Source organism: Hylobates moloch, unplaced genomic scaffold (assembly GCF_009828535.3).
Source record: "Hylobates moloch isolate HMO894 unplaced genomic scaffold, HMol_V3 SCAFFOLD_10, whole genome shotgun sequence".
Lineage (NCBI taxonomy): Eukaryota > Metazoa > Chordata > Mammalia > Primates > Hylobatidae > Hylobates > Hylobates moloch.
Window position 1 is genome coordinate 86,555,060 of NW_026652285.1, and position 14,735 is coordinate 86,569,794.

The 14,735-nt window shown below is 53.3% G+C and overlaps 1 protein-coding gene across 5 annotated transcripts in view; it reads right to left on the minus strand.

Moving 5' to 3' along the window:
• The window catches only part of WHRN (whirlin), a 104,411-nt gene that overhangs the window by 63,767 nt on the left and 25,909 nt on the right, over positions 1-14,735 (minus strand). For 4 of the 5 annotated variants that reach the window (XM_032164957.2, XM_032164956.2, XM_058445084.1 and 1 more), the window contains exons 2-3: positions 13,543-13,761; positions 947-1,072 (exon numbers count right to left, since the gene is read on the minus strand). In XM_032164957.2, coding sequence (XP_032020848.1) covers positions 947-1,072; positions 13,543-13,761 — 345 coding nt within the window. The remainder of the gene's footprint in view (positions 1-946; positions 1,073-13,542; positions 13,762-14,735) is intronic. The other variant, XM_032164958.2, reaches the window with a different exon arrangement.

Genomic DNA, 14,735 nt, shown 5'->3' on the forward strand with positions numbered 1-14,735 from the left:
GTGCTTCATTCCCCTGGCTTTGCACACAGACTAGGCATCCATCTAGTCAGTCACCAACAGTCAGACACGCATGGTCCTTTGGCCAGCCACTCCCATCCTTCCCCTTTACCCATCCCTCTCTCTCACACTCCCCATGGCCTGGCTCAAAGGCCACCTGTGCCATGGTGACCACTCCACATCACCGCTGCTATGGCATCCCTGGCATCAGGATTTAGCCCAAACACATGGTGCTCTTTAATTTGGTGATTGGTGTCCTGGGTCCAGCGTCCCCATGAGCAGTCTTGTCTCTCTGAGCAAGTTCCCGGGCTACCCTGCAGGGTGCTAAGTGAGGGCTTTGAAATTCAGACTGCCTAAGTTCAAAGTCTGCTCCGCAACCCACCAGTTGTGTGGCCTGGGACAAGTCAGTTTAACCTCTCTATGTCTCAGTTTCCCCAACTGGAAAATGTGGGTAGTGATACCCTACCCCTCAGGGTCACGTGAGGAGTCAACTAGATGACATGTGAAAAGTGGATCACAGACGCTGGGCACACAGTTAGCCCTCTTTAAAATGGGAGCCAATAATATCATTTCGATAACTGCTGGTTGTCTGGATTGAATGCCAGGCCTGAAGCTGCCCAGGGCACCCCCAACCCAGCTTATCACTTTCTCTCCTCTTCCCTCTCCACGCATCGTAACAAACCCTGAAGTCAGGGCCACCACAGGCCATTAGCAGTATTTGCAAAACAGCAGCACGACAAGTTCGGGCTGGCCTGCTGCCCACACTACATAGGCGGCCACCCCACTGCTGCTGTGAGCTGTGAATTTAGAGGTACAGCAGCCAGGGAGGGCTCCCCAGCTGGGACCAGTCCTCAAGGTGAGGTGCTGATTGCTCTGCTGGAGGTCTATTTAAAATCAGCAGCAAAGAGCTCCATGCACAGAGTTTTCCCTCCCTCAGGCCCTCCCTCACCTTGAGCCCGCTGCCTTCTGCTTCAGAGCCCGGGTCCACGCCAGTGATGTAAATGCCAAGGCCGTACTCAGCTCCCCCACGGATCGTGAGGCCCAGGGACCGGCCGTCCCCCAGCACCAGGTTCACCTGTCAGAGGGAGAGGATAACATTAGAGGGACTGGGGGAGCCATACCTTCAGGGGACAGCAGGCTGCAGAGCCCCCTCTCGTACTTTGAAGAGCACATCTTATCCGGCTGGCAAGGAGGCCCAGGCCAAGGCCTGGAAGATACCCTAGAACATTCCAGTTCCCGCCCCAGCTCTGCCTCTGACTTGATGGGTGACCTTGAGGAAGCCCCTTACCCCCTCTTGGTCACAGTTGCAAGTGTAGTGGGGGGAAGGTGCTGAGGGAGATGGCCTCCGGGATCCCCTCAGGGCCAACACCTGGGACTACTCAGACACTTCGCTCATGTTCTTCACGCCACAGTGGCCACGTTCACCTGAGGCTTCAGTCAGGGGGTGACCGTTCACGCCCCGGGGTCTCAATTAGGCTGCATCTGCCCTCCTTAGGATCAAGGCTCAGGCCAGGTCAGGGTAGCCACCACCCTGCTTCCTCAGGGGTCTCCCGTCACCTCAGGGGTCTGCCTCCCCACGGGTCTCATATAATCTCAGGGTCTCCTGTCACCCCAGGGGTCTGTCACCTCAGGGGTCTCCTGCCTCCCCAGGGGTCTCCTGTCATCTCAGGGGTCTCCTGTCACCTCAGGGGTCTCCTGTCACCCCAGGGGTCTCCTGTCACCTCAGGGGTCTCCTGCCTCCCCAGGGGTCTCCTGTCACCCCAGGGATCTCTTATCACCCCAGGGGTCTCCTGTCACCTCAGGGGTCTCCTGCCTCCCTAGGGGTCTGTCACCCCAGGGTTCTCCTGTCACCTCAGGGGTCTCCTGTCACCTCAGGGGCCTCCTGTCACCCCAGGGGTCTCCTGTCACCCCAGGGATCTCTTATCACCTCAGGGGTCTCCTGTCACCTAAGGGTCTCCTGTCACTTCGGGAGTCTCCTATTTCTCCTGGGGTCTCCTGCCTCCCCAGGGGTCTCCTATCACCTGGGGGGTCTATTTCTCCTGACGTCTGCTGTCTCCCCAGGGGTCTTCTGCTCTGCCATCCATCCTGAGGGACCATGATGGTCCCTGGCTCTACATACATAGGGTGCACCCACTAAATGCAGTCCCAGTGCTGGGGCTTGGAGATGAGACAGACACAGTCCTGCTCCTGAGGGGCCCCCAGTCTAGTGGTACAGACAGTCAACAGGACTTCACGGTACAGTGTGAGCAGCATGTGACAAAGTGGCTTGAGGGCCACGTGGGTGCAGAGAAGGGGCAATGGTCCTGACTGGTGTGGGGGGTGCTTCCTGGAGAAAGTGGCACCTCTGATGAGGTGGGAGGGTGAGCGAGAGTCAGCCGGCGGGGGATGGAAAATGGAACATTCCAGAATATGGGAGGGCTCAAGTCAGTGCTCAGGAGAGCAAGCCCCGCCCAGAAGGAGGTGAGTCGCAGTGGCCACAGCAGGTGCTGGGGGACAGGGTGGGGCTCGCGAGGACAGGCAAGGGGTGGCTGCGGGCAGATTCTAGAACGGTTCCTAATCCATGAGGGAAGCTGCAGGGACGTGCAGGTTAAGTGTGTCTCGGGTACGAAAGAGGGATTCATGGAAAAGAAAGCAGGGGACCAGAATAGCTGAAACCTAGCCCAAAGAGACGAGAAACACCTGGCCACAAGACCCAGTGACAGGTAAGGGATCCAAAGAGGGACCCCAAAGAGAGCACAGTGTGACTGCCCACGGGACAGGGAGCGGTGGGGGAACCTTCAGGCCCCAGGAAAGACACATTTCATTAGGGAAAGCTATCCAACCAGATTTCTATTTCAGAAGTTATTCGTCCAAGAGTTATCAAGTGTTCTGTGTCCTTTAAGTGTGTTATCTCGTTGAATTCTTCAACGACCTTGCTTGGGCAGAGATGGTGAAGAAGAGAGACTCAAGTCCCAGCTTCCCAGGGGAGGGCACAGCTGTGTGACCTTCAGCAAGTTACTTAACCTCTCTGTGCCTCAGCCTCCTCACCTGAAAATGAGGATGACAATAATATCTGCCTGTCTTATAAGGTTACCATGAAGAGGACCAAATTAAGAGACAAGTGAGAGCATGTGGCCACTCTCTGGCTCCTAGCAGATGCTCAATAAGTATTAGCTACTGTTGGTTCTGTTGCGCACATCACAAGTCTTGTTGGGAAACCTGACAATGTCACACAGTTGCAGCCAACTCGTGGCCAAGTCAGACCTGGGTTCTGCCCATCTCTGGAACTCCGAACTCTTTAATTTGCTGCTTCTCTCTGGGACCCTATCTGGGACCACCGCTTGGGAACAAAAAGCGGTGGCTTTGCTCCTATTGGTTGCCGAATGATGTCAGGAAAGAGTCCAATGGACAGTGACTCTCCAGGGTTTGGTTCCAAGATGGCAGACTCTGCGGTATGTCAGGGTGGTCTATCCCATGTGGGACAGTGCCAGGAGGGCACTGCTCTGTGGGATGGGCCCAGCTGCCTTAGTCCAGAACCAGCCCCAGTTTGCTCCTCAGACAGAATGACCACATTAGTAAGGAGGACCCTGGTGAGGCCCACAGGGCTCTGCAGGGAGCAAGCAGGAGACCCACATGCAGCCACTGGTTAGACAGATGTTCTGGAAACAGCAGGCTCTGCGGACACTTGAGGTCAGACTTGGGAACAGTAACCCAGCCCCCATGATCTGACCCATCCTGCCCCAGTGCTGTGCCAGCTCCAAGGCTTGGGCAGATCTGAGGGGACCTGGGTTCAAGGCCCACCCTGGTCCCTTGTCACAGGCAGCTCTGCATATTTGGGAGGAAACCACATGGTGGTTAATGCATGTTCAGGCTCCGGAGCCAGACTGCCAACTTGCTAGGTGAGTGTCCCCGGCTAAGTTGCTTCACCTCTCTGTGCCTCAGTTTCCTCATCTAGAAAATGGGGAAACCAGTCATGCTCACTTCCTTGGGCTGCTATGAGGGATGAATGGGTCCATTTGTGTAGAGTGCGTAGGGTTGTGGCTGGCACAGGGAAGCACTAGAAAACAGTGGCTGTCGTTATCCTCACAGTGGCATCTCAGCCAAGCCAACAGGTGCGACCTGGAAAGCATGTGTGGCCTTCCTCACGGGAGATGATGACCGTGGGCTGCTATGCAGGCCGGGATGGCCATGTGGATGGACGTGAGCCAGGCTGGAGTCCCATCTAAACGCTTTTGAGCCTGGAGTCTGTGCTAGGCCTTGTGCTGGGTCCCTCCAGAAGCTCAAGAGTCACCGGATGGTAAGAGAATGCTGAGAGGAAAAAACAAGGCCACCCAGGACGGGACACTGCACCCCCTGCAGGACCAAGGCGCTCCTCCTCAGGGCAGCGAGTCTCTCCTCAAGAACTGCCCTAGGCCAAGGGAAAGAAAGCAGGGGACCAGAATAGCTGAAACCTAGCCCAAAGAGACGAGAAACACCTGGCCACAAGACCCAGTGACAGGGTCACACCCCTCCCTGGAGGCAGCTCTGTGGCTAGTGGCTGATGGGGGTGGGTAAAAGCCAGCCCCTGCCTCAATTCTGGACACCTCTGCAGGGCCATCCCAGCTCCAGAGCTCCCTGTGGGACCTGCCGAGATCTGTGCTGAGACGGCACTTGCAGCCCCGCCCTGTGTCCCTCACTCCTTTGCCAGTGTTGACCCCAGGGCACTGCTGCCGCTGTAACAAATCACCACAGTCAGAGCCTAAGAGCAACACAGATTTGTTATCTGACGGTTTGGGAGGTTGGAAGTATAAAGTGTGCCAAAAGGACCACACTCCTCCTAGAGGCTCCGGAGGAGAACCCGCTTCCTTGCCTCTTCCAGCTTGTAGGGGCCACCTGCATTCCTTGGTTCATGGCCCCATCCTCCATCTTCAAGGCTGGCAGCATGGCATCTTCCAATCAGTTGCTCTCTGCTTTTAGCATCACGTCTCCCTTTCTCTGACCTCCTGATTCCATCTTACGAGGACCCCTGTGATGACACAGGGCCCACCCAGACAATCCCCCATGTCAAGACCATCACATAATCACATCTGCAACATCCCTTTTGCTATATAAGGGTTCCACTCACAGGTTCCAGAGAGGAGGAGGTGGACATCTTCAGACTTGAGGATACTCTTACAAACCTTTTTCAGGCAAATCTTGGTCTCAGAGTCTATTCCCAGGAACCCAGCCAAAGGCAGAGCTCCCCAGAAATATGACCAATGAGACTTAAAGGCTGGGGCGGGGTGGGGAGGCAGCCAGGGAGAGAAGAGGGAAGATGCCATTCCAGGAGCAACAGCATGTGCTAAGCCCACACACAGCATGGCGCGCAGCCCCGTAAAGTCACCACACGGCTCCCGCATGGCCAGAGTGTGGCAGGAGAGTGGGGGAAATGGCTGAGATTCACCTCGCTGGTGAGGGTGCCACGAGCCAGGCTAAGAGGCTAGGCTATGAGCAGGACAGTGACAGGCTCCAAAGTGGACTGCAGGAAGACTCCTGGAAATGGGAAGCAGGAGAGGGGCGACTTTCTAGAGATCCCCCATGAGAAGTGGTGTGTCTTATGATGGTGGTGATGTAGGACAAAGGTGAGGTTCACATCAGGGACAGAACAGAGAAGCTGGCTGAGGACACAGTAGGCAACTCCTGCCTTGATCCCCACTCCTGCCATGCCTAGCAGAGCCCCCTCCTCCATGCTGCACCTTAAGGCCTTGGAACAAGCCAGGCCCGGCCCGGGGTCCACACACCCAGGATCTAGCCCAGCTCCTTGGGTGACCTGCAGTCAGTCCCCCGCCTCACTCCACCCCACCCCACCCCGGGTCCCTTCCAGCTCCAGGACATGAAGATCCCGGTAGGGAGAGAGCTGAGAGGAGCTTGGGCGTCTTTGCAGCCAAGCCCAGGAACACGCAGATGGCAGCCCGTGTCTGCAGCAGCCCACTCTGAATACTAAGGATGAAAACAAACCTCCCCACCTTCCCGCCACCTCTCCATAAATTCTTTACATCAGAATAAAATGAGTCTTTATCACAGAACTGTAATAACAGTTCTATCAAGCACAGGGTAATCTGCCTCAATTACTTGCTGAAAATTCAACCAGCATTTGGCATGAATCGGAATTCATCTATGGGAAAGCAAACGACACTGTGAGAAGCAGCCTGGCCCAGTGAAAATAACACCACTACTGCTAATAATATTAAGAGAACAATAACTCACGAAATTGGTCACCAAATGTACTGTTTCCTATGTCCCAGGCACCGTGCTCAGCACTTTACATGCATTACCTCATTGAATCCTCACTCCTCCTTTATGGTTTTGTTGTTATCCCCACTTTCCAGATGAGGAAACTGAGGCTCAACTCTCACTGAGGGGTGAAATGATGGGGCTAAGATTCACATACCCAGCCGCTTGGCCTGCCTGCAGTGCCTGGGCATTTAACCAATGCACCACACTGCCTCTCACTGGCCTGAGTTCAAGTCTTGGTTCTGCCCCTCACTCTTGGGCACCCTTGGGAAAAGCCCTGTTGCTTCTCGGATCTTCAGTTGCCCAGTTTATAAAATGAGAATTGTGCAACCTGCTTGGGGCCAGCACTGCCTGTGGCCAAGCCAGCAGCCATCTCCCTTCCTGCCTTGCCACAGAGCCTCAACTATGTCCAAGAGGCAGCCAGAGCAGCTCCAGGAGATGACACCAGCCTAGGTTATCCACTCCCCTATACCGGGAACTGGAATGGATGTAGGTAATTCTGGGCCAGTTTTGGCCAAGAGGCATGGTGGGAGATGTCTGCTAGGGGATTCTGGGTAAGATTCTCCACTCTGAAAAGACAGGAACACAGGAAGAGAAGGGCCTCCTGCTCCCTCCACCCACTCTGCTTTGGGCACGGTTGTGAGAGGCTGTGATGGCAGGAGCAGTGGCTGCCATCTTGCAGCTGTGAAGCAATGAGCCCAAGGCAAGAGCCAACAACAGGAAGGAGAGACTCACTCCCTAGCAAACCAGAGCTGGGGCTGCCCAGCCCTACACCTCTGAAGAGAACAGTGAACACCTGAATGTGTGTGCTCCTATAATACAGGCTTTCTGTGATCCACAGCCAAAAGCACCCCTAACTGATAGCTCCGTCCAGGGCTGTTGTGAGGACGAGGATGCGTGGGCTCCCAACTTCCACCCTTGCTCCTGCCATCTACCCTCCATCCAGTAGCCTGGACAGTCTGGCCGGAACCTCACATGCACCAGGTCTCTCCTCTGCTCAAAGCTCTGCCATGGCACCCATCTCACTCAGAGGAAAGTCCCCAGACTCGGCCATGTCCTCAGAGTTGCCCGTGCCTGCTGCCTCACTCCTCTGTAATCCCACAGGTCTCACTGCTGCTCCTCAAGACGCCCTGCTCACCTGCCTGAGGCTTCTAGCCGCCTGGAGTACTCTGCCCAGACAGGATGGATCTGTGTACAATCACTTCCTCATCAGCTTCAGATCCTTTCTTTTGTCACCTTCTTAGTGAAGCCTTCCCTGCCCCTTCTCTAATGCTGCCCCACGCATATGCCACCCTCCCATGCCCTTTCCTTGCTTGGTTCTCCCTCATTTTACAATAGACTGTATATTGTTTCTTTTCTTGCCCTCACGGTCCCCCCACAACACACTAAAGCGTCAGCTCTTGACAGTGGCCAAGGTGTTGTCTGTTCGTCTGTTCACTGCTGTATCCCCAGTACGCACAGCAGGCCCATTATAGGTACTTGGTACATATTTTGGGGGAAAATACCAGTACCTAGTCGGCATTTAGTAACTGATGGTTGTTGCTGGAATTCATTACTATGTCCAGGCACTGTGCTCTGTGCTTAAGAGCCTTGATTATTAATCCTTGAAACAGCCGCACATGGCTGGCGTGACCATCCTCCAATCATGGATGGGGAAGCTTAAGTGACTCATCCAAGGTTAAGTGGCTTGCCCAAGGTCACACAGTCAGGAAGTTTCAAAAACAAGCTTCAAACCCAGTGCTGCTGAGCCCAAAGCCCCTGCTCCTTATGTTCCAGGCTTGTAGCAGCCTGAGCCGAAGGGCAGGTCCCATCTTGTTTCTGTGGCTGCTGGAGACACATGAGCTTGACAGAGCAGCTGCTTCTGCTGCAGCAGGGTCTAACTGCTCACTGCAGAGTAGGGGGCCATGGGACAGGGACACTGCAGTGGAATAAGACTTAAGAGGGTCTCAATAAAGCTCATGGGCAAATGACCGGGGAGGGGTGAGAGGGGCATCTGAGTTCTACAAATAGCTGTTCCTGCCCGCATCATTCCCCTGAGCAGGTTCCAGATACTGACCAAGATGACTGGTGCTGTGTGCAGGTAGGCTCTGCTGTCTCTCCTGGATGGAGCCACCACTGTGGCTGTGCGAGGGCCGGACCCAAAGAGCCAGAGCCAGGGGACACTGAAGAGACCAGGCATAAGCCTGAGATGTGAGCCTGACCTGTCCCAGCCACTCTCTAGCTGTATGACCTGAGACAATTCATGCAGGCTCTCCAGGCCTCCATTTTCATATCTGGAAAATCGGAATAATGACACTATCTGTAAGTATTTTATAGGACTGGCCTGCCAGTCAAATGATTCTACAAAACCACAGTGAAATCTGAAAACTGCAGTGAAGAGATAAGCCCCTGGCAAGCTGTGCTTCCATCACTCTGGATACTGGTTCATCACCACATCAACAACCCTATCTCCAATAAATATGGGTGATAGAAGTGTAAGTGTGGTATGTGGAAGCAATAGAAGCAGGAGACGCAGGCCGCCCTCTGAAAGCCCATCTGTGAGTTTCTGTTGGATGCTCTGCAAGGGCCCCAGGCTGAGCCATGACACCTTCACAGTCAGAACCCAAGAACAGGTGATCAGTCCTGCAGCTCAGAGTGGATCCTCAAGGCTGTAGGAGGCACGGAGGAGAAGGGAAGGCACCTGCCTCAGAGGAGGGTCTGGAAACATCATGCTTATTCCCTCCACCCCAAAGACCCCATGGCAACACACTCGCTCTCCCATCCCGATGCAGCCTCCTCCCCTGGGTCTTCCTTCCTTCTCTTCTGCCACCCCTAGCCCTGTAAGCTGATTCAAACCATCCTCCATTTCGAGCCATTTCAAAGAAATGAGTTCACCCCACTCAACTCAGGAACAATCTCATCCTGAATATGCACACAGGAGGGAATGCTAGCAGAGTACTGGAACCTTCCCCCAAGGTTCATTTTCCACAGTTGAAGTTCACCTTGACTAAAACAAGAAACACCATTACTGGCTCCAAAAGTTCTTTGTGCTTTTACTTAGCCACTCTCACCCCTCTTGAAAACGAGCTTTGCACACCTTCTTTTTCATGGTCTTGCTAAAGGTCTTTGCATACCTGAAACTGATTTTGCCCTTCTTCCCTCACCAGCTAAGAGAATGCCCAGCAAGTCTCTGTTGTCTACAGAAAAAAAGTGTCCCCCACCCACATACATTCCCAGCCCAGCATCTCAGCCTGCAGGAGCTAACTCCATTCTACTTCTCCAACTTTGTTTCACAGCCAAAAGAATCGCTTAGGACCTGTCTTGCTCTCTCTAACCTCTGGATATTGTCATGCTGTTCCCTCTGTGTGGATCACCCTTCCCTTCCACTGCCACATGTCCAAACCTAAAATGCTGCCTCCTCCAGGAAGCCTTCCCCAATTTCTCTGGTGGGCAAGACCTCCCTTCTCTGCACACTACAGCACTCTCCCTGTCCCTTTCAGAGGACATGTATCACATTTATACCTCATAGAATGTGCCAGAACAATTCCTGTGCCACAAACTTGCCTCCTCACACTGGGGAGGTGAAATAGGGGAATGGTTAGGATCAACAGCTTAAAAAGATGCAGAATTGACCTTGCCCCTGAACACCGCCACGTCCCTGCTGTGACCTTCAGCACTGTCATCACGTTGCCAAGGCATCACATAAAGGCCCAAAGTGAAGATAGATCAGGAAAAAACTCATACTACCTCACACACACGAGGACAGCTACTCTCAAAACAACAGAATAACAGGTGCTGGCCAGGATAGGCAGGAAGAGGAACCCTTGTGCACTGTTGGTGGGAATGTAACATGGTGCAGACACTAGGGCAAACAGTATGGTGGTTCCTCCAAAAATTAAAAATACAACTACCGTATGCCCCAGCAAGTCCACTTTGGGGTATATATCCAAAAAAATTAAAAGCAAGAGGCAGAACCAAGGTTTGAGCCCAGGCAGCCTGGGACCCAAGGTCTTAACATCCCTGCCACACTGACGCTATCCCGCTTAGCCCCCTCATGACAAATCGATTCTAGTTTATAAGAGCTATAAAGGCAGTGGGTTAGAACAAAATGGGAAGCCATACAGTGAGCACTCTGCACCCTGTCCCGTTCACTTCTGAGGATTTGACAGTGATTTAAGAGCAGCCACGTCTGACTCCCTGAGCACTACATCTGTTCTTCTCTCTGTACTTTGTCTTCAGCCTCACGGGACAGGTCTCATATTACGGCAGAGAAGGACACTCCTGAAAAGGGCTATAAAACTATAACCAGCTCCAGGGAATGACACAAGGATTTTCAGGGGTAACTTGGCTACATGTGTGATTTTTATGCCACTATTGCCCTGAGAACCCACTTCCTGAGAGGTGTACCTCCTCTGTGGAGGTTATGGTTAAAAGTCCAAGAGTCTGGCTGTGGCTTTTTGGCCTATCAGAAGATGAGACCAGGCTGCTGGAGAGAAGAGAATCAGACCCCACCAGGCCCCTTACCCAGGATCCAGCAGCCAGGGATCCAGAGACATCAGCCCATGCCCCTTCCCAACAGGGAAATGGGGTTTCCACGCTGGATCAGGAAGGGGAGGAATAGGGAGGAGTGTAGATGCGCCAGTCTGGGGCTGTGGAATCTGGGACGGCCTCTCTCTGGGATGGTTCAGGGTGTGTCCTGCCTCCTTCGGTATCTGGGTCCTCCCTGGCGTATGATTCATGAGGCCTCCACCTCTGTATTATTTTATTCTTGAGACAGGAGCTCACTCTGTTGCTCAGGCTAGAGTACAATCACAGCTCACTGAAGCCTGAACCTCCTGGGCTCAGGTGATCCTCCTGTCTCAGCCTCCCAAGTAGCTGGGACCAGACACATGCCATCATACCCGGCTAATTTTTTTTTTAAATACTTGTAGTGACAGGGTCTCATTATGTTGCCCAGGCTGATCTCAAACTCCTGGGCTCAAGCAATCCTCCTGCCTCAGCCTCCCAAAGAGCTGGGATTACAGGTGTGAGCCACTGTGCCCAGCCCCACATTCTTATATGAGTTACTCTGAGACTCCCAGAGGCACCTTACCTAGCCCCCACCCTCCCATCTGCTCAACCCTTGCAGATGCTGGCCTCAGTCTTACTTCAGGGCCTTTGCACATGCTGTCCTCGCTGCTTGGGATTTTCAGTCCCCGAATGGCACATGGCAGCTCCTTCTCCCTCTCTAGGTCTCAGCTCGGAAGCCATCTCCTCAGAGAAGTCCTCTCTGATCACCTCATCCAAAACAGCCCGTCCTTCCCTGGCACTTTCTACCCGGCTCCTGATTTCACTCCCTCCCATCAGTTTGCACTGTCTTAATTATTTTGCTCACTGGTGCTCATTTTGGGATTATTGTCTCACTCTTCCCACCATCTCCAAACTCTGGATGCTTCCCAAGAACAGGGCCCCAGTGCTCTCGTCCACTCCCATAACATCATCAGGCACCCAGGTGCTCAGCAAACACTGGGAGACTTGCTGGCTGGGTCGTGGTTGCCACAGCGCTGAGCCTCAGGTTCCTCATCTGTAAAATGGGGATGACGACACCTACCCCCCAGTGTGGCTGCGAGGAGGACTCAGGAAGACACTGTGAGCACAGGGCTGGGCACACAAGGGCTCTCCATCAATGATAAGCTCAAGTCACCCCCCATGCCCTGCACAGAAAAGGGACTGAGAAAAAGATAAAACAAGTTCTGTGCCCAACACTAGACAGCTGCCCTTGATCATGACTCAATAACCACTGGCAGCATTTTCTCAAGATTGTCAGAGAACAAGTTCCCTGGTGGGGAGGGGGTATGAGCCCACCCAGCCCTGGCAACCTTAACGTGGCCTGGGCTGCCGTGGTGCATACCAACAAGCTACCTGCTGCCGCTCGCCTCCAATAGAAGCTGCTGTGATCTCTGCTGTGTCCTGCATATTGATGTTTGAGCAAAGAACACAAACCACATTAAATAAATGTTACAGTCTTATCGACAGGAAAAGGAGAGCTGAGAAAGAGTCTCCAGAGGCATGGTGCTTGGCCCGGAGCCCCAAGCCATGTGGCCTCCTGGCAGTCAGTGTCAAGGTCCTACACACCAGGGAGCTGCCTGCAGGAGCTACGTTATTGGTTCCAGGAGTAAACAAGGGGTGCAATGCAAACAGCACCCAGAGAGAAGGGTAAGACATCAGGGACCATTTCAGCCTTCCTGTGTTTCAAGAAACAGTCTAGGTCTGGGGTCAGGAGGGCTCCATAGGGGATGTCTATTGGTGTCCCTGCCCCCTTCTGCAAGTTAGAACACCCCACAGTGCTTTGGGCAACCATCCCTCTCCCACTGGCTACAGTCTTGGTGGTCTTGTCAATCAAAGTCCCCAGACATCCCTGCCAGACCATGATGTGCTCCCTCACTGGGAATCTTCAGGGGAAGGACACTGAGAACAGAATGGTGGATATCCCCCTCCTGCAGGCTGCACCCTGAGATTCTCGGCTTCAATTCTGGGACTGCCCCTATCCTTCCAGTACATCCCTGCTCTGTAAAATGGCCAGGGCTGGTTTCTGTAACTTATGCCCAAGATCCATACTGCACAAGATTCCCTGTGGAGCAGCAATCCTGGCCACAGTCCTGGCAGCTATGTGTGGCCATGAACCTGGGTCTAGGCCAGTGGGAAGTTTGGTGATCTTGAAATTAAAGAGATGCCTCTCTTCCCCTTTCCTGGGAGGTAGAAAGGGGACCTGATGTGGCCCAGCTTCAACCACGAGAAGGGGCAACACCCTGGGAGATGGAAGATGGAGGGAATCTGGGTCCCAGGATAAGTGCTGGAGCAGAACTGTCCCCCAGATGAGACTGTCCCTCTATTCTGTTACATGACGGAGAAAAAAACTCTCATTTAAATCACAGTATTCAGCCGGGCATGGTGGTGCACGCCTGTAATCCCAGCTACTCAGGAGGCTGAGGCACAAGAATTGCTTGAACCCTGGAGGCAGAGGTTGCAGTGAGCCAAGATTGCGTGACTGCCTTCCAGCCTGGGCGACAGAGTGAGACTCTGTCTCCAAATAAATAAACCAATCAATAAATAAATCACAGTATTTGAGCTCTTTTATTGTGGCAGCTTAGCCTGTATCATAACATACACTACACAGGTCAAAAAGAAATGCAAAAAAAAAAAAAAAACCAACACCCTTCATTATGGACTCTGAGGGAAGATAGAGCCTGGACAGAACCAGCCTCTTCTTGCTGCCTCCAAGCAGCTTTGCTGTTCTGGGTTTGGAGGGAGACTACGGCGTCTGAGAGGCTGGCCTCCTTTCCCCACCCCACTCACCTTTTTTTCATCTCCTCCTTGCAGGAGGTGCAGGGTGCTCCTCCGGTCACCTTCCTGCTGCCTCAGGGCACCGCCGTGGGGCTGGGGCAGGCCCGAGGGCGGGGAGATGCTGCGGCCCTGCGGGTCCACCCAGGTGTAGATGTGGTTGGTGACGTAGCCCCCGGGGATACGCCCTGCTGAGTACACAGACAGCACCAGCTTCTTGGAGCCCTTCAGAGCCTAGGGAGAGAGGGATACACAGGTTAGAGGAAGGGAAGTGCTGGGAGTGTGGAGGAACACCCTCCCCCGGCCCAGACCTCGGTTTTTCTCAGGAGCCCCACGCAGAAGGAGGGGCCAGCCCCTAAGTCTCTTTCCTTCTCTAGCCCTCAATTTTGTCCTATGAAAACAAGAACATCTGTCCCACCCCTATCCTGAAGTGGTTAAAATACAAGAAATATGATCTCTTAGGATACCTCTGCAGAGGAGTCCGCGTCGCAGGCCTGACACTGTTATCCTCAGGAAGGCTCGTTTACAAGGCCGGCCTTTGGCTGGCATCTCGGAACTTGGATTTGGGGAGTGTCCCACCATTGCCTAACTAAGAAATGTGGCTCATGTGCTTAGACTGTCTGTAAACAGTGTGCTTTATGCTCAGCCTGCTTTCGTCCTGGGAGTCTGGAAGATGGGTACAAGTAGACAGGGTCTATGTCACCAGCCCCTAATAAAAACTGTGGGTGCTCTCTAGTGAGCTCTCCTGATAGACAACATTCCACACCTTTGTCACCATTTGATACTGGAGGAATTAGTGTGTTCTGTGGAACTCACAGGGAGGGGACCTGTGGAAGCCTGTGCCTGGTCTCCTCTGGACTCTGCCCAACGCACCTTTTCCCCATGATCATTTTGCTCTGTATCCTTTGGATGTAATAAACCCTAGCCACAAGTACAACCATATGCTGAATCCTGTGTCAGGATTTCTAGAGAAATCACTGAACCCAGGTGTCATCTTGGAGACCCTGAAAAAATACCAAGCACAGAGTCAACAGATAAAAACAATGGTAATAGCAATCGCTTAACATTTATAAAGGGCTTGTAAGTGTCGGCCACTCTACGCTGCATCTGATATGCATTATCTCATGAAATCCTAATGAAATCCAATGGGGGAGGGGGATTGCAGAGGGGAAGGAGGATCTCACTTGTCAGATGAAGAAATGAAGGGA